Source organism: Rhinolophus sinicus, chromosome 16 (genome assembly GCF_057876585.1).
Source record: "Rhinolophus sinicus isolate RSI-liver-muscle chromosome 16, RSI-T2T, whole genome shotgun sequence".
Classification (NCBI taxonomy): Eukaryota; Metazoa; Chordata; class Mammalia; order Chiroptera; family Rhinolophidae; genus Rhinolophus; species Rhinolophus sinicus.
The window spans coordinates 3615742-3643202 of record NC_142516.1 but is presented as its reverse complement, the minus strand read 5'-3'; the positions used below and the strand labels follow the sequence as shown (position 1 = coordinate 3643202).

Below are 27461 nucleotides of genomic sequence, written 5' to 3'. Positions count from 1 at the left end.
AGAATAGCCGACAATTACAATATTTGTCTTCTACTAATTTTAAAAGAAGGGATCTGAGAACAGGAGAGCAGAATTCCTGAATTCCTGACAAAGAAGCAGCTTCTAGGTGCTAAGACCCTCAGAAGGACATACGGTGGGAACCAGGGACATACCAGCCTTAGGTAGCTACACACTGAATCATCTGGGGGAAATGCTGCTTTTCCTCATGACAGCATAGCACTCACAGGCGACAGGGTGCAAACAGCAGACTCGCTCCTGCATATTATCACAGTAACACCCAGACCGTAAGGCCCGTTCACTTCTATGTTCCTGAACCATTCTCCAGGGGGTCAGACACATGAGGACACATGCTCGCTGTCCCTAGGCCGTTCTGCTCACGTGTGTGACGGCCGAGACAGACAGATGGACAGACAGACACACCCTGGCAAACAGGACAGCTCTGTCCTCTCGTGGCAGACAGTGCTGTGTCTCAGCTTCTCCAGGGCAGACAGACATTCTGCAAGGAATGTTACTTTTGCTTCTCAGGATCTGCTCCGTCTACAGCTTCAAAACCAGAACTTCATTTCACGGGAGGGAAACGAGTGTGCGTGACGGATGCTGCTGAAGGGCCATTCAATATTTTACCAACAGCACCAGCTCGCTGTGTACGTGTGTGTGTAGGTGTTTGGGGTGAGGGGCTGTTCTGACAGGTGTGTGTGTAGGTGTCAGACGAGTTCCTGTGATGATGAGTGTATTTCTGCGTGCAGGGGAAGACATTTAGTGTTCCCTTTCTGAACGGAGGAGTGGGGGAGGGCACAGAGACCTGGTGAGTAAGACCTCATTTGGGGACACTTTATTTTCTTTTTCTGAAAAGTGGTCAAGGAAAGGCAAAGAGACGAGATAAAAATTCCCTTTGTCATCGCATGGAAATGCCTGCGAGTCCCCTCACCTCACCCACCCTTTCTTCACTTGACCTCCCAGCCACAGGCCCTGTCTGCTGTCGGACAGGTGAGGCAAGACTTCAGCAACAGGCAATGGGTTTGGTTTGCACATATCAGAGGTTTGCAAGTAACACATAATTATTCTAGGCAGCAAACACCACAAAACGGAACGCGGAATAATTTAGAGAACACAGCACTATTATTTTATCCCCCAGACAAAACAGAAGGAACCCATGCTCTTTCTGGCAGATGGATTGCAGCGGAGACGCCTCAGCTCAGAGCCGTCACTGTGGCCAGAGCACAAGCCCTGCACTTTGTGGAGTTTAATGGACTTTTCTTTCCAGGCCTCAAAAAGCAGCAACTGGCACTTGCTCGAGCCCTGACTGAGGTGCGGAAAATCTGTCACGTTTTCTCTGCCGCTGCCCCTGACCACAATTATACGGTCCACGTGCAGATTAGCTGCAAAGTCATTCTTCCTCCAGGAGTGACAAGATTTCCCCAAATAAAAGAAGGTACCTACTGGATCCTTGAGTGCCCGTCTGCGCGAGCAAGGCAGGGGTGGGGTGGGAGGATGTAAGGAGTGTGGGGAGAAATGCCTTCAAAAGAAGGGCATCACAACGGAAAAAGTAGCTGTAACAGAGTGGTGACATGGCAAGAACAGAGAGCGGCATTGTCATGGCAGAGTAATCCTGTGACACAGTGCTGTCACTCACTGCCGGCTCCCTGCTGTGCCAGCCAGACATCAAAGGCTGCCCCATACCATCTTACATGCTCTTTACCGGCTAATCAGCCCATTCTTCCCTAAATAAAGCCCTGTTAAATCCCGGCTCACAGGGGCACGGTCGTCCTGGTACCCATCTGCTAGGAGGGGCAGCAGAAGCAGGAGGTGGTGGCTCGCTCTCTCCCTAGTGGCTTCTCAAGGTAAGGACAATGCTGGCTCCGAGTCCCCCTCCCAACTGCCTCCTGTTCTGCTTTCCAGGATCTGGGTAAGAGTTGGGGACACCCCAGTCTGAAAGACTGGTATGTGGACGCACACTCGCTAATGAAAATCCCAGTCACAAAAAGGTAGATGGTCTGCTAACAATACAACATTGGCATTGTATTTATTTGTGGGGAGAGTGATAAACAAAATGTGTTACTTTGCCAGTAATCACCCGACAGGTATACGCCTACCTTCTCAAGGTGTCACCAAAGAGATGGTGGCAGGATGGGCAGGCTTCCAGATCACTACATCACTCTCAGCCATGCCTGCGAGCCTCGTGGTGCTGTCACATACTCAGAATCCACGTTAATGTGCACAGGTGTCAGCTACCTCAAATGCAAGAACAGGACCCCAACTCTGCTGCCCTGCAGGCCCCACTCCCGGCACAGCCGTCTTGCCCGGCACAGATCTGAGGCTCTAGCAGACGGTGGGCAGAGAAGTCGGTGCCTGGGACAGGTGGGGTATGGGAGCAGGCAGCGCTCAGCACCCTAAACTGCCTGGAACAAACTAGAGCCGACTGTGTGTCAGGCTCTTCTGGACGCTGCAAAAGAGCAGCACGTGGAGAGACACCTGCCTCACAGAAGCACTGGAGTCCTCTCTCCTCTGTGAGAGCTACTGATAAGAGAAAACGATCAAGCATCTAAAAACTCCAAAACTGGAACTAGAATTAGGCAAAATTTTACCCGTGATAAAGGGCCTTGTAGATGTCAAGGCCCTGAATAGATCAGGTTGGACGTTCCAGAATCTTAACTCATCTGTTTCTAGCTCTGTGTCCTGAGGTGCTTCACCTGTATGGTTGTCTCGGGTTCAAAAGGCATATTTACATGTCATACCTAATTCTGATTCTCAAAACCATCTTGTATGTTGCTAAAAACATAGATCTCCTTCTCCTTTTGTAGTTGAGGAAACTGAGGATCTGAGAAGTTAAGCAAAAGTAGGTCCAGAGCGCCCACACTCACACCAGACTGGGGCTGGAAGTGAAGTCCAAGTCCCACCATTCCATGACCTACGATCACTTCCCAACGCTGGCAGCCCTTCTGCCGTGGGCACTTCACGCCAGGGGCCTGCGCCCTGACAACACTGATGATGCAACCCACATCTGTTGGTGCCTGAGCAAAGCAGGGATCCTCGTGTGAGACATGAGAAGGGTGTCCTGCCTATAGACTCGCTCTACAGCCGTAATGGATGCGTGTGTTTTGGCATCTGTAATTAATATGCAAAAAGGATATATGATGCCAAGTGACTGTAGACACGCAGGGTTCTTAGTGCCCAAACATTTGTTCAATGCATCCTTCTTATACACAAGTTGCAAAAGCAATAATGGCACCCACCCCAAAACTCCCTATAAAGCCCCTCTGGGAATCTAAAATACTCCAGTTCCTGAGAGGGGCTGGGCCTAGTACTAAAAGAACACTATCTTTGAGGCGAGAAAGAAATCTTTCACAAATGTAAACGAGGGACCTTCTGAAATGGTCAAGATGGACGCAGAGCCCAGCGTCCAACCCACGGTGCAACCCTCCTCACTCTGACTCGTCTCACTAGGCCCTCAGGATGGTTCTGAACATGTTTTTAGAGGGAGGGGAAGAGCCTCCTGCGCTTGTCAGCACCAAGGACAGCGGCTTCTGCAGGCCGCCCCTCCCATCTCACGCGGAAGGAGGGCGTGTGCCACCAGGGAATATACCCCTAAGTCTTTGTACAAGTCCCACAGGCTTTCCAGGGTGAAGCTCCTACTGTGGCAAGTCCCGAGTTACGCTATGGTGGGCAGTGATGACAACTCAACACACTGGTCCTGGTCCTGCTGCTCCAATGATCCCTAACGCATCTGGACCCGATAAGCGACACCACCGAATTTCTGCTGATCCCCTCAGACACATCGCGATGAGGTATCTTTTTCCTCCTGTTCCAAGCACTTAGGATATGGGGAGAAGGACAGACACTGTGATCACTTACGACGGAAATCAAGGATGGAGGCGTTTACACTGAGCACACAGCAGCTGGGCGTATCTTCTCCCTGCCGCTAACCTGAGCCGAGCACGCCACACCCACCTGACTTAAGCCATTTGTCACAGGACAAATTCAGCCCATCTTACCTTTTCAGGTTTGTTTTCCTCTTTTTTACAGCCGAGACACTAAGGTTTTTGGGGGCGTCTCTTAGCCCGAAGCTCTTGGCCACATGGCCAAGGTGGAGCGATCGGACGTGGAAGATGTGCTTCAGCTCCCGCGGGTAGGTGGCGTAGGCGCGGATGAAGGACTGCAGGGCTGGAAGAGAAAGGAGGGGAGGGAGCTGTCAGGATGGGCCCCCGGAGTGGAGTGCCAACGCGCCCCGGCCTGATGGCTGTCCTGCACGGGCCACCTTGCCAGGCAACGATGGCACACACCCAGGATACTACAACACACAGCAACGACCTAAATCTACACCTGTTGGTTTTTTTTAATTCCTCAAAAACACCCCTATAGGCCCCAACTGTCACTTGACTAAACCCACTATGATTTCAGACTTTATGGGAGTTTGTAATAATCCTACGGGCAGGGGCTCTGATTTTTTCATTAGTCTCGGGGACGAGTGCAGTACCTGGCATAGGGCAGGCATTTGATAAACGCTCGTTGTGCAACTGAATGAAAGAGAGAATGAGAGAAGAAACTAAGACGTGATCGATGCAGGCTACCATTTTCTTATGAAAAATGAAATCGTTAGGAAAAATTTATTTTTCCTTTCTATTAGGAAAAAATTTTCCTGAAGTTTATTTACTTATGAATAGTTAATACATGCAAATGTTACCCAATTCCGAAGGCTTGTGGTTGGCCTTATATTTATTATGAATGAGTGACGTTATTATCAATGTTACGTCCACCACAAGCCCCACCTCCAGCTCCCTGATCCAGCAAATCACTGATACCAGTTCTTCCTGTACTCGGGGGAGTTTAAAACCAAATTCATCCTACAGCATGCGGGATTGACCGATACTGTGCTTCTGACCCTTTCAAAGAATGCAGAAAAGAGGGAATGAAACAGAATTTTTAAAAGGAAAAAGAAAATGATTAAATGTCTAAAGTTAGTTCACAACGCAGTTCATCCTGAGGACAGCTAACAGTTTAGAGACGTTCGTCAGACATTCTGTCATGAGTTTCAGTCCTATTTTAAAGTTAAGGAAAACGTCCCTGTTCTAGACCAGGGTGCTGGCCAGAGAGAAGCAGACTCGGTTCCCAGAAGGGTGGCACTCTGGCACACCTTCACTGGGCGCTCCTTTGAGGATTTTCCTACAGCCGGTTGCCCTTGAATATCTTGCAATAACAATGAAAATCAAGTGTCTGCCCTGTTCCCACCCGACAGGGTAGGAGGGGGTCGCTCTGCAAGGTGCCCCCCATCCCCACCACTGCTTACTCTACAGCCACGCCCAGCTCTTCCAGCAGGCAGCCGGAGCCCAGCGCGGCAGCGTCTGATGGGAGCAGGCGCTGAGTACCAGCCTCCCCCCTCGCCTGTTGAGCCACTGGACTGCCAAGTTTGCCCACAGCTTAAAGGTAATACTCAGCAGCACCTGGAGATTGGCGTTTATGAACAGTAATAAAAAGTGTCATTTTAGCAGATCAGCTCCTGGAAGGGTCGTGGGAATCCATCAAAGCTCTATTTACTGAGCAAAGTGAACTCCTTTTCCCAATCGATGAGAAATAATAACCCAGGCAACTCCTCGGCACCCCTCTTAAATCTGTGCTTACTCCCCTTTTTAATAACTGGGGACTAGCTGCGTTTGCAACGAGTATCTTTAACGCTTCAAATGGTCTGTGCTGTTTGGAGGGTTCTGACACCAGGCTTCTAGATGGAGAACTATTCATCCAAGTCCTCAGAGGGGAAAGCTACACAACCACCATGGCCCAGGAAACCTAGGCCTCTTCCCCTCTCCCCACTTTTACTTCCCCAGCCCCCAACATTTACTCATCTAAGAAACCATGCCAAGCCAAGCCAACCAAACTAAGGAATCTGAGCTTTGAAAACGTGTTACCCGAGTGCCGGCCAGGCCCCCGTCCCCCGTCCTCTGAACAGCTCAGCCCCCACCTTCTGCCTGATGTGCGCCTTCCTCCCCGGCTCCACACCAACCCTGAGAGGCGCGGCTGGAGAGCCTCTGTCCCAGGAGACGTATGTGCCCAACTCACAGCTTTACAGGGATAATGAGTTTGCCAAGAAATGGCAGAAGTGTTTTCTCCCTTGACAACTGGTCAGGCGGCACTTCGCACTGCATATTTTTACTAAACCTCCCTGTCCTCAAGGCTCCTGTCTCATTGGGGACAGCGACAGTTGGTCATCTTCATATCCTCGCCTGGACTCCCATGTTTGGATAATTCAGAGAAGCAGGAATTTCAGAGGCGGCAACAGCTGTTTGTAGGCCCTTCCAAGGGGCAGGAAGTGGCTCGTGTTGGCAGCGTCAAGAGTGTGTAGAAGGAATAGGGGCTGTGGGGCCAAGACAAGCGGAAAGTAGAGAAGTAATGAAAGCAGACGCTTATTCGGGATGACGGACGAAGCCGCAGCCAGTCAGAGGCAGCACTCCACAGTTCTGATTCCTATTTCAGAGCCAGAAGGCAGATGAATTAAGGGAAATCTATTTTTAATTAGGTTTAAAATTAAAATCGAATTTATTCTTGGGCATCTGATCAGGACGAGCGGTATCTCATGGACGGTGCTTAGGATCAAGGAGGTGGGAAAGAGCAGCGCTCCAGCCTGGAAGGAGTGGGCACCCTCGCTCCTCCCGGCCCCGCCCACCCCAGAGAGCACACATCTGTCCACAGTAAAGACACATGCATCTTCGGACCTGACACAGCGACAGTGACAACTACCCAAAGGAAGTGGGAGAGGAGGTGGCTCGTTAGCATCCTCTTGGAGACCAAGTGTTGGGCCCAGGACCCAGCTGCCTCTGATCACCCAGAGGGGCGAGGGCGAACTTGTCATCGGTGGTTTGGGTTTTCTTGACTCTGACAAGCATCCCTTCCAAACCAGGCGTAACTTCTACGCGTGTAGCCCCTGCTCTCCGGGAAGGCCTGCCTATGGACAGGCGCAAGCCACAAGAGAAGAGGTAATTTGCAGGTAAAGGATTCTGCCTTCTGAAATTTCTGTTCAGGAGTTTGGAGTTCAAACTTATGCTACCACAATTCTTACCACTTAAATATCTCACTAAAAAGATGCGAGAAATGAGAGAAAAAGGGGGATAACTGCTCCTGGAAACTGACAACAATTAAGTGCTGGTTATTAACAATGACTGGGGCAGAAGATGCAAAAGGAAAACAAATGCATACTTGGCCCAGTTTCCAACCAGTTTTCTGCCATAAAGGCAAAACCCAGCTGCTTTGTTAATTATTCATGAGGTGGGTTCTGAACTGCCATGAAAAGGAGGCAAGTCAGTAGTGGGAAATTTGCATATGCAAAAGACTGAAACGCAAAAGATACTATCAACTTATGGGGTGTACTAGGTGTCCCCAAGTTGTAAATCCAACACATTTACAGTGGCAATTATGTGCATACTCCCCGCAAACCCCCAGAACCCATAATCCTAAGTAATAGGAGAGAAATGAATAGCAAAGGGCTTTATGTCTGAAGCGGGTGACTGAGGTCTACTGCAGACAGTTTGTCCCAGGCCATCACCACTCTGGTGTGGAAATCAATTAGCAGATAAGAACAATGATACATTTATTTCCTTCTTGGTGTGAAATCGTTGGGGAGTGGCACCACTCCAATATCCTTTAACAAGAAGACAAGTACCTCTGCTCCTTCCTTGGTATTAACAAGTTCAATGGTAATGATCAAAGAAAACAAAAAACCACGTTCTCTAAGGATTAGTTACTGTAACTTAGTAGTAAATACAACATGGGAAATACCTCTGGCACCAAAAGAGGATGGTGTGAGTTTATTTGCTTTCAATGCAACTTTGTTATTACCCTGAAATCTGCAGCACAACAACTAGTTATGTACCCACTGCAATCTGAGTCTGCCCAACTTTCAGTAAATGACCAGACTCTGCAAAGTGACACTGTGACAAATATTCTATTGCTCATGAGACGTGTTCCAGTACTTCTCTAAAGACAGGGCCTTAGGGAAACCGTTAAGAACTGCTGAATTCACTTTAGGGAGACGCTAGGATATTATTTAGACTATTATCAGATCCCAGTCTAGAAGGACCCACACGCATTATGTATTAGCGGTCATGGGCAAATACTGGGACTTCATCTTTCACCTGTGCAGTTCTGACAGGTTCCGGGGTTACGGCAACAACCAAGGACTGCTGCCGTCGAGTGCTAAAGTAGACAACAGGCACTCAGAAGCACCGGCTCACTGACCTGTGTTTACCATCTATATTCTGATAACCACAAGCGCCGCATAACCAGCCCCCCAGCTGTCACCCTGCCCCCGAGTCTGTTCTCACACAGCAGCCAGGTGATCTCTGTAAGCCTCCGTCAGACCACATACATCTTGCTCCAAGCCCTCCCGCGGCCCCCATTTCACTCAGGGTAACCCCAAGGCGTCGCAACCGCCTCCAAACCCAACGTGACCTGACGTGATCTGCCTCTGCCGACCGCCCCCTTCCGGCAGCGTTGCCTCCCTGAGCTCCTCTGCACCTCTGTTCCCTCACCTGGAATGCCCTCTGGCAGAGCCAAGTGCCTGATCCCTTTGGGTTCTTGCTCAGGTGTCACCTCCACAACTGGGCGCACTGACCCCGCCTTTCAGATGCACGCTGCCCGTCACCCACTCCATCTCCGTATGCTGCTCTATTTTTTCACATTTCTGACCTTTTAACAGGTCAGTTTATGTATAATTTATTTATGATGTTTATTATGCTCATGGTCTGCCCTGCCACTAGAATGTTAGGAAGGTGAGGATTTTTAGCTGTTTTGATCCCTGATGTATCCCAAGCACCTAGAACAGTGCCCAACTCAACACATGTTTGTTAAATAATTTCTTTTTTAAAATTTTGATTCATAAAAAGAAACAAAGGATGTTACGGTGTTCAGACACAGTAAGCCCTCATTTAATGCTGTGGAAAGGTGCTGTGACTTTAAGTGAAACATGTAACAGAAACAGTTTCACCACAGGCTCATGGGTGTCACCAAGAGTGAAGTTCCCACGGCATCTCGTCCATGACATGAAATGACGTTATAATGAACAAAATGGTGTTCTTCGAGGACCGGGCGCACTGGGAACCCAGCCACGCATTCGTCTCAAAATGGCAGGTACCGATCACAAGAACGGTGGCTGTCCCCACATGGAGGAAGCCTCATTAGCATACACGACAGAGTCACGAGCCGCCACACACCACGGTCCACTATAAAAGACACCCAGCGGTCCGAAGCCCCGCCCTCCACGCGCTGCTCCGCGCTTGCAGTGAACGGCTGAGTCCACAGCTAATGCTTGGTGATCCCAGGAGACACTTTATTCTATAAAGGGGCTGAATATTAAACGAGAACCTAACTCTTTTGTAAACGCCCTAGGAATTGGGTTCTCGGCCTGTGGCCCTTCCTCAGCACTGTTCTCCTTTTCCTTTGTAATTTCCAACAGGAACTGCTGAGGTCTAATATCGCCAGCCCTTACCTTCATCTCTAATCTTCATCTCTACAACTATTTCTCCTGACACGCCATAGCTCTTCTATCCAGTGTTCAAAGAAAGAGGAAAGCAGATCCCCAAGATCCGAGCGCTGGGTCAAAGCTCTAGTCTGACATAAGCCAAGATAAAGCCTCATTTGTGCAACACACGCGGAAGAATGAAATTAACATTTAATATCACTTGACAGCCTCCTGTGCCTGCTTCCAAAGCCCGCAGAATTAGTGAGACTGAAGGCTGCTGCTGGTGAGCAGAGACCCCTGGTTGGCCTCTCAACCCGTGTGGGTGGAGGCGTGTGGCGCTCTGTGCTGGGCTATCCGTCCAGTCACCTAAGAAACGGACCGACCTTTCTTCGCCCAGGAGACCCTGCTGTCACTGGAGTGCACGTAATCTTCAAACACCGTCTGCAAGACCGTGGCTCGCTCTCGGATTTCCTGGGGGCCAACGGCACAGGACTTCTGGGAGGGTGATGGAAGGATTAAAGGACAGACAGAGTCAGAGTCAGGAATAATGAAGCAGTTTATAATAGATTTAATAACAGTAAAATCACACAGTAACCACCTAGGGGCCAACAGGGTAATCCTCTCAATATTACTCGGGGAAAAAAGGGAGCTGTAAAGATGTGGAAGTCAAGCAAAGATGAGGATGGCTTTGCGAGGGAGCTGATCAGGTCTGTTTATTTATTTACTTATTTACTTACTTTTCTTCTTGCCTCTTACCACTCACGTTCAAAATTCAAGTTCACTGGAGACACTTTGGAATTTTCTAAGTCCAATTCAGGCATTTAAAACATCACTGAACCTAAGCTGTTTTCAAATGACTCTTGTATCTCCACTTAGGCCTTAAATCTTCTCCCTTCCTGTACACTCGTCAATGGAAGGCTGGCAGTTGCGCTTTAAGAGCCTCCCACAGTGACCTGCCGAAAATCCAGCCTACCCTTGAATTTCAGAGCATGCTTCCTGCTTCCTAGGGAGGTTCAGACTTCTAAGTGTTTCAGGTTCCTTCTTTTGGCCCAGAACCACTGTGCTGAGCTCCCAGGAACCGAATGAGAAGTTGGCTGTTCCCGCAAACCACATTCAAAGACGACTGCCTGGGTCTGTGCGCCAAACCGCCCCTAAGCGGTAACATCCATACGCACTGAAAGACCCTACAGATGGGAAATGCTAATAGAAGGAAAAATTATTTTCTTTTCTTTCTTGAACAATCCCAGAGGAAAGACTTCTTTCTTTATATCCCCCTAAAAACGAGTGGTTTTTGTTTCCTGTATCTTAAAATAAACATGAATGCTTTCTATTGAATGTGAACCTTAGATGCAAAAGAACACAGATTCTCCAACCCAATTTGGCTAATATGGTGGCTCTTTGAATGGTGCTATTAAGCCTCTGTCCCCCACCCCCAATGTAAGTCACCAGGAAAAACACCAGTGGGGCCCAGTTCATGCTTCTTTTAACCCCTGCAGAGAATGGGGTGCACACACCGTGTGGCTGGCTGTCCCTGACCTAGACGGTCTCTTGCACTTTTAAAGCTGCCAGAGGAAGAACAAAGGGGAGAGAAGAAAAAGCTTCAATCTTCAGATCGACATTCATCTCTATATTAACAGAGACTTAACAACCTGAAAATGTTTTGAGTTTAGTCAAATCATTCCTGCTACCTGTTTGGCTGACGACAGCCTAGCTGATTTCACAGTACATGGTTCCCCTAAGGGTTTTATCCACTCAAATGTCAAGAGAAACGTCACTCAGGAGCTGTGTTACGAAAGTGGACATTTGCTATTGTCATTAACAAGGATTTTTTTTTTTTACCCTCTTAACTGATGTGAAATGCAAACTTTTTTTTGCTGCCCTCCTTTCGTTAAGCCACCTCAGCAGCACAACTGTCACCTTCCTTGCGGTTTTTTTTTTTTTTTTTTTTAATATGAATGTGAAATTAGCGAGAATGCCCTTTCCCCTGGCGGACAGAATCCTCTGTTATTAAAAAGTAAAGCACTTTAATAATGAAAACTTTTTCCTCTTTTTCCTGTGTTTTAACTGTTTAAAATTAATGAGAAGGGCAGAATGGTTGTCAAAGCGATATTGAAAGCCGGGCAGCCAGGACCGAATAAGCACAAAAATCCCTCTAGAGTGTTAAATAAACAGCGCTCCAGCCCTCTCGAATCCCTCTGTTGGTTATTGTATACATTCTGTAACAGCTCTCAGAATAGATCTGAGAGCCAGGGAGGCAGAGAGGTTTCAGAATTCCAATAAAGGCCTCAAATTAAAGACAGCCTGGTGCGAATTCCAGGAGAAAATTAAAGAGACCTCAAGCTTAAGTGACAGGTGACTTGCTTCTGTGTCACAACTGTCAGGGGATTTAGTGATAATATGGCAATATATTACAAAGGGCTTTTCTTATTCCCCCCTTTAGGTTTCAAAATGAGGCATCTTTTCTTCCCCACCAAAAAAAAAAAAAATTACATATACACACATACACATATATATAATGTGAGTGTGTATGCAAGTGAAATATGTAGGAAAAGGCGTTAAAACTAAGTCCACACGTTTGAAATGATGAGGTCTGTTTTAGTAAACTATGGAGAAAAGTTAATGGCAGAAAACATAATATACTTAGGAAAAAGCATGTCTGATTCCCCCCACCCCCGTTTCCAGAAATACTTTATTTTAAAATTGCCCCTCTGGAGAACGAATGAGGTCTTTTTCAGTTGTCTTCTAGGGAGGACAGTCTAAATTTAAACTGAAGACAGAGGGGGCAGAGGGAGGCAGCACCAGCTCAGCCCCAGACAGGTGATCTGCTCCCGTAATGAGCTCGGGTCAGGCCCCGGAGGGCATGTGAGCCCCCACAGGACTGGCTCCCCCACCCTCAAAGACACTCAGACCCAGGACTGGTTAATGAAGCCAACTCGCAACTAGTGGACCACGGGCAGTTTAGGAAAAGACATTTCCAACGGTCTGTACGCACTCGAGACCCTGTGTCCATGAGACCCTCCAGATCTTGGAGAGAACAGACGATCAAAGAGAACTAAGCAAGGGGCTAGTGGTCTTATTTTAATTTGAATAGTTCACAAAGCCCGTGGTGGCTTTTCGTTTAGGATACCTTTACAGGTACATTTTATAGCACAAAAGAACTTACAGGAAAAACACATTTGGATGTGCATGTGCGCTCTGAAGATAAAAATTTCACACCTATCAAGAAGCAACAGATGAGTTTAAGATAACTACCACAGATTATTTTTGTTGTAAAAAGTTTTAAGTGGTAGCAGCGGTGGGAGAGTGGCTTTTTTTGGGGGGGAAATGTGTCTTTTAAGGTATTTTAAGACTAAATGGGAGGATTTTGTTTTAATCACTTTCTTGCTGAGTCTTCCCCCCACAGTCCCTAGAACCTTCTGAGTGCTTTCCAGTAAAGTTGAAAGATCAAATGTATTCTCTTTGTAGGTGGGTGAACACTCACACACCCAGGCGTAGCTATATATATTTTATATACCTAAATATGAAATATACATTTTACAGATGCTTCACTAGCTTGCTTTCTGTTCACAGAAGCCCCAAAGTGTCTGAGCCAAAGAGACATTTACAATGGATTCAGGCCAGCTGGGTGAGGAGGGGCATTATAAGGAGCCTCTCAAGTGCAGGAGCCCCAGCTTCTGAGCCCCCCACTTACCCGCCTGCACTGGACAGCTGCCCGAGCTGGGAACAGCAAATAAGACGCACTGCACTTCTGAGGGGAAACGGAACCAAAAGCTGCACCCAGCACCCACTTATTCCCTCCAGTATCACATGCACCACACATAAAATACTCTCGGGCTGATTCTATCTATGATTATTAGTCATATTCTCAATTTTGTTTAGTTGCTCTGTGTCCTTTGCATTCAAGTTCAATTTGGTCGAAACAAGTCAGGTTTTCATCAACATGACATCTAGAACCTAGTATGATGAATGGTTTTCTAAGTTAACCAGATGCTTTGGTGTCAGTGAATGCCCACCCTGGCTTAGCATTTCTTCTTTTTAAAAACAAAGATAATCACACCTTAACAATATCAAAACATTCCATTCATTCCTCCCCATCAAGGCGGGAGCTCCGGGCTGAGGGGAAGTTACGCGGCCCAGAAGTGTGCAGAGTACTTTCTGCCTTGTTTTACTTAAATCCCACGGTCGCCCTACAAGATGGGAGACTCTTGCCCTCCACGTTTCACAGGTGGGAAAGCTATGGCCGCTGGGAGGAGATAACCTGCCCCAGTGCAGAACCACTGGCTGTGAAGCAAGGACTCCCACCCACGTCTGTCTGACCCAGGGCCTGGCTCCTCGGCTCAGCAAGTCTTCCGGGCTGGCCTTGAGCCCAGGTGCAGGCTTAAGGACAGAGGCTGCAAGACCACAGTGGGCGGGTGTTACAAAAACAGCCGTGGCTTGCTTCTGAAGGAGCAGAGGGGACTGTGGCAGCTCTGCTCCTTCTCTGGAGCCTGCCCCTCAGGAGGGCGTCCAGGCCTAGCCCCCGTCTTCCCCGAGAAGTGCAGACGCCCAAGAAGCCCCACTCCCAGGACAGACTGATTTGGGCTCACGGGATAAACCCAGCACCTAAGCTGGGCCCAGAAGCAGTGTAAGTAAAGGCTAGATTTGATCAAACCTTTACTGTCTCATGTGGCAATTTTACCGTTTGCTCTTATTTCTGGAGAGCAGGCAGACGCTAATGTTCCACTCACGGTGACACAGCAAGAGGCACTGGGCTTTGTGTCACTGAGTCTGGCCTTTAATTCCACACCTACTATTAACTGATGTGACAATAATAAGGATGAATAATAATAGCAATAACATGCCTCTTGGGACCCGTGTTGGGGCTTTCAGGTTATTTCTTACTCACTCTTCCAGTGTCCTTAGGAGAATACGATTAGTATCTCAATTTTCCACATGAAGAAACTGAGGCTTAGGAAGGTCTAGGACTGGCCCAAGGCCACACAGCTAGGAAGTGAGGGCAGGAGTCTGACCCTGAGGCCATGCTCGTAACCCTCCTGTTCCACAGGCCCCTCGGACAGGTCCCCAGATGCCTCTGCTTATGCCACACAGCTGACCTGGGGCCAAAATGAAGTATCTGTGGGAACATTAGAAAAACAACTCTCACTAGAATTTGCAATGATTTCAGAAGAACAGAGGTGGGCCAGGACCAGTGAGTGTCTGTTTGGCTATGGGTCAGTTCCCTTGACAACAAACTGTTAACAAGGGAGGGCCCAAAGCCTAACGCGGCTGGGCTGTTTTACATGAGATATCGCTTCAAATAACTTGTTGATCAATTGAGTCTTCGATCACTCTTACTCGGGGAACTTTGTGTGGTACCACTTATTGACCAACCTTCTCCACTATGAAAAGGGCTAACGTTACCCAATTTAAAAAGCAATTTCATTATTTTCTTGGCTTAGGTACCACTAACGGAGGAATGCTGGCACACAGTGAAGCATGTGTGTTGGAAGGCAGATGGCCTGCGTTCACATCCCAGGAGGAGTGCCGATTACTGGTGGGCCTTGTGCAGGTTCCTGCAGCTCTGCAGCCTCAGTGTCCTTACCTATAAAGTGGGACAATAATGTCTAGCTTATGGGGTGGCTGGAAGGATCCCATAGGACCGAGCACGTGAAGAGCTCAGCACAGTCCCGGGGACGGAACACACACGGAAGCGATAAACGCTGTGATTATTTCCTCGCCTTTTCTTAGATCAACTTCCTTATGTGCTCTCTGGAACAAGAGAACCTAAGTTAGGATCAGCCAAATCGAGTCCCCGCCTTGGGGAGAATATCGATCCAAATAAAGACACATCCTAACGGGTAAAAGAAACTCTTAAGCTTGATCTATTTGGCTCTGATTTTCCAGTCTATCCTCAGGCAGACAAAACAAATGTAAAATATTCAAATAATTAATATTTCATAGACAAAATTACATACAGCAACATCTCGCACACATGTGCTTGTGACACACGGAGTAGTGTGTTCGAGTGGGGTGGGGAGACGACTGCCTAGTAGAAAGAATGGCCCAGAAAAGCAGCAGCAAAGGGCATTCAGTGCTGTCTGCTCGGGCTCTCCATGGGAAACCGCATGGGTCATGAAAATTCTTCTTCTTAATGACCTCGGCTTTCCCCTCCCTCTGTGTACACGTTCACCAATGGATGGATTGAGTGTGCCTGAAGAGGGATGCAGAGACACTGCTTTTTCCATGCTGCCTTGGGTGGCAGGACTAGTCGGTTGTCCTTGGTGACAATGTGGAGAGGGACGACCAGGGTGGAGCCCAGGACACGGCCTCTGATGCACTCTGGCCTAGGTGAGTCAGCCCTCCGCTCTGGGAAGCCTGCTGCTGCCTGGTCGACTGCCAGGGTGGGCCACAGCCTAGTCACTGGATGAGACCAGCAAACACACACAGAAGCAGAGGCGAGAAAACACACAGTCTGATTTGGCCTCATCCAATGTTCGTGGTCCTCCGACACGTTTCACTTGAACTAACTATCCTAACAAAATCTCCACGACCCCCAATCAAGCAGGAAGCCTCGTCTGCTAGCAGCAAGTACGATAAATATTAAAACTCACCTGGTGTCCCCATCGTCTCCCTTTAAAACAATCAGCCCTTGTCAGAACAGACAAAATATCTTCCATCTTAATCTCAGAAACGCTGTAAAAGGAAGGGCAGAACAAAGTAAACTTTTCATTCTTTCAAAAACATCCAGACTCTTGAAGCATAAAACTGACCTATTCTCAAACTGGATATAAAGTAGAAGCTACACTTACATAGGAAAGAGAATATTTTCCTAAACCGCTAGGAATTTGGAAGGAAGGGGACCTCTGTAGTATTACAGGGACAGATGGGGTAATATTCCCAACATTTTCCTTGCTCCCTTATGCATTTTAAATGGGCTCCATTTGGAATTTCCTTTATAGGGATGTCATTATTTCTTAATAAATCTTGAATACTAAGTAAGTAGGCCTGCTTACTGGTACATTACCTTGACCAGAGCAGATGATGACGAAATAAAAACCATTTCAGATAGTCCCTTTCATTTTATACTAAAAATAGAAAGGTGGCTAAGGATCCTTAACTGCTGGGGTAAACGCGCAGGGATGGTGAACACATGACCAACACGGGCTGACCACAGCACCAAAACTCTCCTCCAATCTACCCTGATAGACCTTCATAACTCTTGTCTCTTAATTATTAAAGGGTAAGGACCAAATGCTCTCTGATGAGTCTGGAGCTACGTGCAAACGGCTGAACGTAGAATTCAGGCTTCTGTCATAACCAGGAGCCATTGGGGCCAGAACAGAACTGCCCGAACTGCCCAGCAGTGGAGTCTGCGAAGCATACACTTCCCCACTCTTCTGAGGCCACCGCACTCGAAGGCGGGCAGTGCACGCAGAACCACGCATCAGAGACCAAGGAAATAGGAGTGGCGGAAAACATACTTCCAGGGAGAAAGGAAAAGGGAAGGAGGAGTCCTGGGGGGAGAAAAGCAGATCATCAAAAGATAAATGATTTCCCTGTATGTTGTTGTTTCTTTCAAAATGTAACAGCAAATTAAAACATGAATGGCAACCTCTTCTGTGGAAGAAGACGATTCTCCCCCTTTCCCCTAAAGGTTACTCTGACAAAGCTATGAATGAAAATGTCATGTCTCTGACAGCTATTTACCTGAAATGTGTCACCACTTCCCTCAACACCCCCAGCCCCCACCCCTCAACATTTTTCCGCTGCTGCAGCTTGCAGCCCTACGGATGCGTGAAATCTTTTTACAGCAGGAAGAGTCAACCGGGGAAGCAAGAGTATGTACCGAGAGGGTGGGAGTTGGGGGATAATGATCATATTTCACGGCAAATCTGTTTTTCACTATGAGAGAGAAATGTTATGGCTATTGAGTTTGCCTCTTATTTATGCCTGGATATCTGAGGGAAGGTGAAAACACAGCTCAAGCCTAGCCTTTTCTTTGTCTATCTGACTTGCCACTGTTCGTCACTTATTTTCCTGAGGAAAAATAAAGGAGCAATACAAAAGTCAAAGAAACGTAACAACTTGGGGTCAAATCTTGAAGCAGGGAGAAAGGGAAAAGGAATGATGCCATTCCCCGTCGGAGACACAAAGAACTACGCACGCCACCGACAGGCAGGTTTTCTCCAACGTGTGGGCACGTGGACAGTGCAGCCAGAGCCCGGCTGGTGGGGTGTGCGCTGTGTGTCCATTCGACAGTGCCCGGAGGCCACTCACCCTAAGTGAACAGGAGCTGAGGGGGAACTGGGTGATTTACAGTTTAAAAGGGCCTTCCTCCTATTGCTTCTGAGGAACAAAGCAAACCCACTCTGCTTATTTATGGTTCTATCAACAGATCTGAATCAGCCCTCCTTACTATGGAAAGAGCTAGATAAAGAAAGAAATCCAGGGACCTGTCTTATGCTTGATCTAAGAAACATAGGTTTTGATGAAGCATTTACATTTTAATAACCCAATGATGACTTTCATTGGAAATACATTCAAAGGAGAAGTGGGGAAAGTTAAGAAGTCAGCAGATACAAAGCCGTCAAAAGGCAGTAGGGATGGAGTTCTGAGCGTTTAGGGATGGACAGGCAGCAAGGCCCAGGGCACCTGCCGCTTGCCCTGTCCGCTAAGGTAAATCGTCAGGGCGAGTTCCACAGTGCAGAGTGTGAAGGCAAGTGGCAATCTGTTGCAACAGCCCTTCCTGCCGAGAGTGCCAGCCTGCCTTCCTGAATCTTCTCTGTAATTCATCAGCCATCCCAGCATCCCGCTGCCTGGCTCTCTGGTTCTTAGGCACAAAACATACATTTCTTCCTCTTTTTTAAAAAAATATTTAGTACCTTTCAGATTCCAGAACTGCTTCTTTCCACAGAACACTCTGACATTAGTTCTTACTAGGTTTCACTTTATTTGGTATTGAGTCAAAGAACAGTCTATACGTGGATATCCAACATGCGGCCCGTGCTCAAACAGAAATCAGGAAGTATCGCCCGGCTATACCATAGCTTAGATCTGGATTTATTTAGGCTGATTACATCCAGCCCAGAAAGCAGTGTGTGGTTCAGGCACAGGCACTTCAATAGGTGGGTTTTCAGGGCAGAAACCAGCAAGTCTCAACTCCTACCGACTCTGTCCCCCTTGAATGTTTATACCACCTTGGACGTGCTCTCCACCAAAAGCCAAGCCCCTTCCCTCTCGGGATCCGTCTTCATCCTTCTGAACTTCCTCTCTAAGTCCAAGTCTCTGGCATCGGCCATCTCCTGAATGTGTGCGTTATGGTGGATTTTCCACAAATGCTGCTGGCACACTCTTTTTCCAGATGAGATCATCAGAGAGGATGACCACACGTTTCACATCTTTAAAATATACGTGGCTCAATGATAATTCGTGTTGTTGCTAATTACTATTTTCCCTTTTCGATTGTGGTGACATTTGAACCTGTCATAGCAATCAACTTGAGTGCGTTCAAGAAACAGGAAGCAGAGAGGGACAGCGGCACCTATGCTGACGGCTTGGTGCCGGATGCTTCTCATTCGACGTCTTAACTGTCAGCACTCATTTTCCTGAGCTCATGTCAGAGTGAAGGAGCATGGGAGAGTATTCGGAGAGCTGCTGATGGGAAGGAACATGAGAATGTGCACCTGCAGGTGTAGAACGGGAGGAGCAGCCGTGCATGAGGGGCTGCTAAGGTGTAGTGACTGCCCGGTCTAGTGCGGGATGAGAACACACGATTCTGAAAACTCTCCACAGCTCTACAAATTCCTGTGTCAGAGAAAAAGGGCTACAGCGTAGTGACGGGGCCCTACCCTATGAGAATGGGGTGGGGGAACACAGGGGAACGGGTTTTGTCCGTGGGTTTTCGTTTCAACCCCCGGGTATTTCTGGAGAACTGCCTGGTCGGGTGCCGAGTGGCAGCCTAGACACTGTCAGGGTCGCAAAGAGGAGGACCAGCTGGCCTCCAGCCCCAGGGCACCGCATCCAGCTGGAGGTGAAGCTCTTGGTGAAAAGCGATGGATTGATCCACATGAGATTTCTCATAAGTGAGATAAAATATGCACATCTTCCTGAGACAGATAAAAACCACCCTTCCAACTGAAAAGCCGCGTTAAGATGAGATATACTAAGAGGAAAGTGCCAACCACCCCCATGTGAGCTCACCTGGAACTATTACCGGATGCATGAGGAGGGGCTCCCGGCCTCCCTGACACTGAGGAGGTCAGGCACACTTTCTGAATACGCCAGTCCCTGAAAGTTCACACCAGCGACCCTGAGAGAGTGTGGAGCAGGTGACAGAGAGAGCTCTGTCCCCAGTGGGGACGGCCACATACATCTCTCCAAGGGGGCGCCCTGCACGTGGTCCTGTGGTCCCCCAGACCAGGTGCAGATGCAGAATGCAATGATTTCCCCAGCTCTGTACTTTAGGGTCTTGTAGTATCATTGGATGCTTTACAAAAGCATAGACCAAGAGAAGCACCAAGGAACGAGACCGTCACATGTGCACCGGCCTCACAAGGTCGAGTCTAAGTGGCACTCGAGCAGCCACTGCTGCTTCTGTGCGTGGTGTGCATCGTGTCCCTCCATCTTGGGCAGACACATGGCAATTCCTGTGCCTCCAAAAACACTGTATGCATCGCTGTACTATGTCTGAGCAGAAGAAATTCTTGAAAGCGGTGTGAAAAATGGCCTGCCTTTAGAAGCCCCTTATTAGAGCTTGTTACTTCAGGTGCCAGAGATTTTATGGAAGACATGACAAAAGAAAGTCACATCTGTGGCCCTGTGATTTCTGTCTGCTCTCGTTATAATCACTCCCGGCCAGGTCGAGGCGTTGCTCTCTCTCTTTCTGAGGGAGGTCAGGGTTTGATGGAAGCCCCCTGATGAGGCTTCTGTGCTGTTGAGCCCGTGACCCAGAGCCACAAGGGAACATGGGGTGCCCGGCGGGCACGTCCAAGATGGCGGCCAGCCAGTCCCACCTGTGAGTGTGTGGGGCACCTTTCAATGGCCTTACAATGATTCCCCCGTAGGTTTATTTTCCTGTGGGAAGGGGAGTTGTGTGACGAGTAAAAAGTATTTTTCTTAAGGACAAATCAAATGTAAAGGTATAAAGTGTTAAGTGCGAGAAATGAAAATTGTGACTACAAGAAGCTGGCTGTGAGGGTCGTGCACACTTATTTTACGGGAAGAGACACGAAACACAGACCTCTATCTACAAGAGAAACGAAGTGCAACAGATCATTCCATGACTTAGGCTGGCAACGCCAATGAAAATTGTCATGTGCTGATGGTACTAAGGGTTGTAGTTTTTGCCACTGGCTATTCTGGGACTCATTTAGGGATCACAAGGGTTAATGGCTCTTCGTCAGCTTACAAGGCCCATCCACTATAAAAGGCGACAGAAAGTTAATTAGGTGAGATCAGCCGAAGCCCCGTTCAGGTTTCTGACTCACTTGATTTTGTGAGAAGCCAACGAGTTGACATATTCTGCCTCCGAAGGAGCCAAAATGAGCAGACTGCTCCCACGGCAGCCAATGCGGGCGGTTCTGCCAATCCGGTGGATGTATTCAGCCGGTGAAGACGGAGCGCTGTACTAAGAAGGGTAACGAAATAAAGGCGTTCATAGATCAAGGGGCTGCCATTAATTGGAAGTGCAATACCCCTCACCTGCCTCCAGGTATCCCAAGAATTAAATCCTGGTGCTATGGTTACCCTAACACAATCACAAGCAGAAGTCACTCAACCCTGAAATTCCTGGCTTCACTGGAGATAACAAGGCTCTGACATGCAAACGTGAACAGTGGCCAAGTTTCAGATAAACGAGATGTCTTCTCGTTCTAGTATCTCCTTTTTAATTTTACTTCTCCACAGGTCTCTTCATTTTCCTATTTGCATCTTTTCACCGAGGTGACTGTGCAAGGTGAAAACGTGGGCAGGTGGGGGCAACCGTCTGCAGATGACCACGTGACCTTGGCCTACGTCCTTGGTAGACAAAGCAGTGGGCTGAGGCCACAGAAGACGCTGGACAGGGTAAGGAGGAAGGGGCTGTTACTGCGGCCACCAGAGTTCAGCTGTGCCGCCAGGCCACCGGGAACTGGTCCCAGTAGGGCAGAGTCGCAGGGTGGTCTCCTTCACAGGGACGTGCTTCTGCTCCAGGGACAGCGTTCCTAACTCAGGGGAAACCGCAGACTCCAGAGCTCAGCAGAATGAATTATGCACAGCATTTGCTGTTCTCTATGGCAGTAACTCTGTCATCATCGAAACTAATTGACCATATATTCATTCTTCCTTTTTTTTCCCTCGGCTGCTACGTGAACCACAGATCAGAGGGCCCAAATGAATACACGGGAGGCCAGGCACATTAACCTAATCAATAGTCACAGTATCAGAAGGCTCTAGACAATCGATTTTCTGTGCCTAGCCTTTCACACATTCAGATTATCCATGTCATTTTATCTTTAGTTCTCTTTGTGGCCAGCAGGAGAGAAGCAGCAATACCTCCTGTGGCAAAGTGATCTGTGGTGAGCAGAGCAGATTTCCTAGCCACTGACAGGCATGCGATTCCACTACAATGTGAATAAACCATGACTCACGTCAACAGGGCACGTGTCCCCGGCCCCCACACAGAAGGGCTGAAAAATACCACTCTGCAGACTTACGACAAGAAAAAACAAAACTGAAACCACTAGACTCTCGGGCTAACACCTGTACCCTCTGGCAAAGCGTCTATGGCTAGAGGTATGTCTAAGCTGCTGTCAGGGACCTAATTGAGCCCTGCAGGTCAATGTCCAGGACACGGCTCTCAGGACAGCTGAGCCACCTCCTCCTGGACACGAGGCCTCCCAGGGGCCTGGGCAATTCCCGTGACTGCTGGAACTGTGTGTGTGACAGGCATTGGTCTGGGCGCAGGGAGCCCGCCCCGCCCTCCCGTGACTGCAGTCTGGCTGTCTGCCGCAGCAGTTAGGTGCGCTGGGTAAGGGAAGGTGTTGGGAGAATTGTGCAGATAAGGCTGGTTGCTGCCTTGTTACCAGGGCAACACCCAAGAGGGTAACAATAATCATTCTACTTAAAGCTAACGCATCTACTCGTGATCATATATTCCTGCCTCGAGCTCACACCTTCACAACTAAAAAAATTACCTGAACAATCCACGTGACTTGAGGGAGATCTAAGCCCCGAGCTGCAACATCCTTCAAAACAGAAAAGAATATGGCTTAGGACTGAGTTTCTGAACCATCGTGGGGTCATAGAGCCGTTGGTAATCCAGTGCAAACTGTGACGGCTCACTCCCACCCACACACAGACATCTGCATACGACCTCAGAAGCCACCTGTGGTTAAAAATTCCGATGGAGGGGTAAGTTGTATGGAACCCACTGGGAGGCAGACCCAACCCCTTCACTGAAAGAACACCACCCGGTTAGCCCAGAACTTGAACAAGTCATTGCCGGCTGTGCCTTGTTGGATTCTGAAAACTTGTAGCATGTTTTATGACTTTTACATTTTATCTGCGAAACCACTCTGTGATGAATGCATTCCTGGGTTATGATCCCCATCCCATCCCTACTGGCAATGCCACACTAACAACAACCCGCCTCTGTGGCTTCCTTCCGACGATCACGCCATCCCCTCGTGGAGGTGAGTTGCAGAGTGTTTACTGAGGACTTTGCTTATTAGCACCAGAGAGCAGAAGGATCGGGCAATGCCTGCCTCTTCTGACAGCCAGATAGGAATGCAGGCCACAGACGTCACCAGACAGACAAAAACTACAAAGGCGATGGAGATTTCACTTTTTAGCTGGTCGTCACCTGAAGAACAAAGACTCTCTGCTCTCTGGTTTCTGGCCATTCTGGCGGAAAGGCTAGAAAGTGGGAATCTTCCCGTCTTTAGAAATAAATGTACACTTGGCATTCCTCTTCTAGCTAACAGTCATAACAACAGCATCCCGTCAACATTTCACGGGCACTCACTATACACACCAGACACTGTGTGGGGCGTGTTATCTGCATTATCTGACTGATCTTCAAAACAACTATTATTCCAAGGCCATATTATATTGTTCCAACATCAGAAAAGATGCTGTACCTTTCCTGCCCTGTGTTGGGAATGCAAAATAGTATGAACGCTTCTAGCGAGGAATTTGATTAATATCCAGCAAAATTACATATGCACTTGTCTTTTGACCGAGAGCAATGTCACTTCTAGAAATCCATCGCAAAGATACATTGGCAAAAACACAAAATGGTATGTGTACAGGGCTATTCATTTCACCACCAGTTATAACTGTAGGTCCAGTAAAAACCCCGATGTCTAGCAGGATGCATGTGGAATAAAATATGGCAACACCCACTCCATATAACAGAGTAACACACAGCCACAGAAGGAGGGAAGATTCCGATGTACTGATATGGAGAAGCTCTAGGATATATTTCCCGTGTGTATAGCTCACACTTTTGTGTAAAAAAATGGGCTAAATATATTTGCTCACATTTCAAAAAGAAATAATGGAGAACCGCCCCCCCCTCCCCAGAGTTGACAAAAATAGTTACCTAGAGAGGAAGGAAGAGAACATGAGGGGAGGGGAAAAGAATGGGAGCTAGACTTCCTTTAATGGACCTTTATCATTTTGACCCTGAGACCATGTAAGTGTTTTGACAATTAAAAGTCAGACCATCAGCCACCGTGCAACAGGAAGAACAGAGCACCACCTATTCCTGCCCAAACAAAAACAAAACCCTAGAGCCTGAATCTAATCAAGGCTCTGGACCTAACTACTAGTTTAGAGGAAATACGGGGACAGAGGAACAAGTGAAACACCACCACGAGGACACAATTAGGCAAATCTGGAACGTGGGGTGTTCTAGAGGACAAATGGTCTGGTTCCTTCTACCAAAAAACACAAGGAAAAAAAAAAGAGGGCAAAAAACCACATTGAACAATGGACAAATGGACAGATGAATCAATAGATAAACTAAGAACCAATGCCTGGAAGGAGGTTCACCAAAACTGTCAACTGTGGTTATCTCTAGGCAGAGAGATTTGGGGTGATTTTCACGTTTCTCTTTGCATTTTTCTGTGTTGTTTGCTTTTTTAATTTTTTAACAATGAATATGCATTTTCCCCCAATTTTTTATTTAGAAAAATTTAAACCTCCAGAAAAGTTGGAAGAATAATACAACGAGCACCTGTATCTTCATTTAGATTCATTGATTGCTAAGCTTTGGCACGTCTGCCCTCTCTTTTGCTCGCCATACACGCATCTGTGTCTCTGAACCACCTGAAAGTACGTTGGAAATAGCATGACACGTTAGCACGTAAGAATGCCCCCTAAGTAAGAGGGCATCTTCTACATAACCACAACACCATATCACACCTAAGAAATGTAACGCCGACCAACATTACTTTCTGATATTCAGTCCACATTCAGATTTCTCCAATTGCACTGAAGATGACTCTGAGAGCTGTTTTTCTTTCCCAATCCAGGACTGAATCTCAGAGCATGCATTCTATTATTATTACATCCCTCTAGATTTCCTTAATTACAATGGTACTCCTGCCCTTTACTCACTTAGTTTTCTTTTTGTAACTATCAATTTTGAAGACTCCAGGTGTCTTGAGGAAAATTCCAGAATCTGGATTTGTCTGTTTCCTTGTGGTAAGATTCGGGGAAAGCACTTTGGCAGGACAATGTCGGGTGCTGTGTACTTCCCAGCACGTGACCCGGGGAGACCCGCAAGGGCAGTCTGCCCTGGACAGGGGACGCCATGTCCAGCCACCTCAGTCAGGGGTGGCCGCCAGCTCTCTCCACTGTGAAGGTGCCTTTGTAATTAACAAGTAACCGGGAGTGAAACTTTGAGACTGTTTCCCAAAATCTCTTGCCCAATGGTTTTGGCATCTGTTGATCCTGCTGGTCTGTCTCAACTGTGACCTCGATGGCTGCAGAATGACGGCTTCCTGTCTATCATTCCTTCCTTCCATCTGCGAGCTGGCATTCTTCTATAAAGAACAGGCCTCCTCCCTCTCCCCTCAGTTTTAAGTACCACTGAGGGATTTTACGTATCATTCGCTTTTTTTGAAAATAATCCTATGCAAAGTTTCTGCAAGAAGCACGTTAAACACCACCACCCCTGTATTCCCCAGGGTCAGAGGCGGACCCGAGAAAGACCCTCCCTATCCACACCTCGCTCACCCAGAAGGACCACCGAGGGCACAGCAGCATCTGTCAGTCTTCACTCTGATTACACCTGGGACTGGCTGCTTCCCTCTGAATGGTAGCTAGGCTGCATTTATTAAGTGTGAAGCAGAAGATTAATATACTAAACGTGTGTCAACCACCCATGAGGTGTTTGCAGACAGCTTCCACATGCCCTGAAAGCTGAAGGCTGCCGTTCCAGAGCGGGCTCTACCAAAAGGGGGCAGGAATGGCTCTCTGCACCAACCACAGCTGACGTCTTCAGAAAAACTGATGGGTTCTTAAATCTGCTAAGCTCTTGTTAAGAGATGATTTATTTTATTTAAGTGCTCTGCAGTGGGAGATACTTGTAGACAAGGGGCTGCCTGAGCTTTACAGACAGGCTTTGTAAAAAATTTAATGCTCGTCGGTTTAGTAAATTCAAGCAAGAAACACAGATAAAACTCAAAAACAGCGTATGATGTTCATGAAACTCACTGAGTACAAACACGCTGAAACAGTGAGTTGGAAGAATGCCAGCAGCTCTCATCGCGACTGTTCGAGGTTCCGTTTCCCACTTGGGTGATCTAGCTCAGGACGGCCGGCTACGACACCGTCTTCTCCCTCTCCCACTGCTTCTTGCTTCTTGTGTTGGGGGGACAGCCAACACTGCTCAGACTGAATCCTGCCCTTTCTGGGTCTAGGCTACCACACAGAACGGGAGAAAGAAATAATCTTCCTGGTCTAGACACAGAGAGAACTGGACTTCGTTATCACTGTAGCAGCCATACAATCTGGGCAAGTCAACTCAGTTCTGAGCCTCAGTTTACCCACCTGTAAAATGGCGGCTGTAAGATCTACTCTATTCATCTCATGAGGTTATTGTGAAGATCAAATGAGACAGTGTATGTCAACAGTGTTTTGAGAATACAAATCTACGTATTTCACTTCATGATGAAGTTAAGAACTGGTATGGAGGCGACAGGCAGTGGTGAAAGGCCTCTTCCCTCTCTTCCCCACTCACCCCATGGGGCAGAGGACCACAGAGAGGCAGGAGGCTGCTCCCTCTTCCTGGATCCACAGGAAACTGACCTGCTGAAGACTCAGCAAGGGCTTCGGTTCTCTGCCCACTCTTAGAACTCACACCCAGCCCCACTGTATTCCTTTAACCTAATTAGGGCAAAAGAATTGCTAAAGTCAGTTCTGAAAGAGGCTCAATGGTGCGGCCTTGAAGCCCCGGGCTCGACAATTGGCTGCCTCCCTGAGACCACGGAGTACAGATGGAAGGCAGCGTGCTCAGGTGCCAGCCTGTCAGTTGGATTAAAATGACTCATTTATTTGCCCAAGCACCTCACAAAGTGCTTTTACTAACAGAGAGAGGGCCTGCCGGCTCTCTGAGCAAGGGACGCAGCAAATCCGCCTCTGCTGCCTTCCTGGCCTGCCAAAAGTCATTATTGCCGTGTGTGGAAAGCCATCAGCGGGGTACAGGCCCCCGTTGTCCGGGTGACAGATTGGGCTGCGTAATCAGAGGAGGAAGGGGAGAGTGCAGAAGCTGTCAGAGGCGAGAGATCTTGGCTGGAGCCGCCAAAAAACTGGCAACATGAGTTAGCATAACTGAGTAAACAGCCTACAATCTCCAAATGATCTTGCCATTAACGTGATGAAATAGAGTGGAAAGGATAAACTTTACCTAAAAAACATGCCCCAGAGAAAAACAAGAGTCTACATTTATTTTGGGTTGTGAACTGACACTCTTGTGACACTTACAGCTGCACTCCTTTGTCTCCTAACCTCCTGGCACGGTGGAAATTCCCCAGGAGGAGAGGAAATTAAG

General features: G+C 47.9%; 1 protein-coding gene across 4 annotated transcripts in view; it reads right to left on the bottom strand.

The window, feature by feature from the left end:
- DDX31 (DEAD-box helicase 31) overlaps positions 1-27461 on the bottom strand; it is a 68571-nt gene that overhangs the window by 13413 nt on the left and 27697 nt on the right. For 3 of the 4 annotated variants that reach the window (XM_019728907.3, XM_019728908.3, XM_019728909.3), the window contains 5 exons: positions 22597-22647; positions 20911-21050; positions 16036-16117; positions 9829-9940; positions 3993-4161 (listed from right to left, as the gene is read on the bottom strand). In XM_019728907.3, coding sequence (XP_019584466.3) covers positions 3993-4161; positions 9829-9940; positions 16036-16117; positions 20911-21050; positions 22597-22647 — 554 coding nt within the window. Of the gene's footprint in view, positions 1-3992; positions 4162-9828; positions 9941-14263; positions 14559-16035; positions 16118-20910; positions 21051-22596; positions 22648-27461 lie in introns of those variants that run through there. The other variant, XM_088793035.1, reaches the window with a different exon arrangement.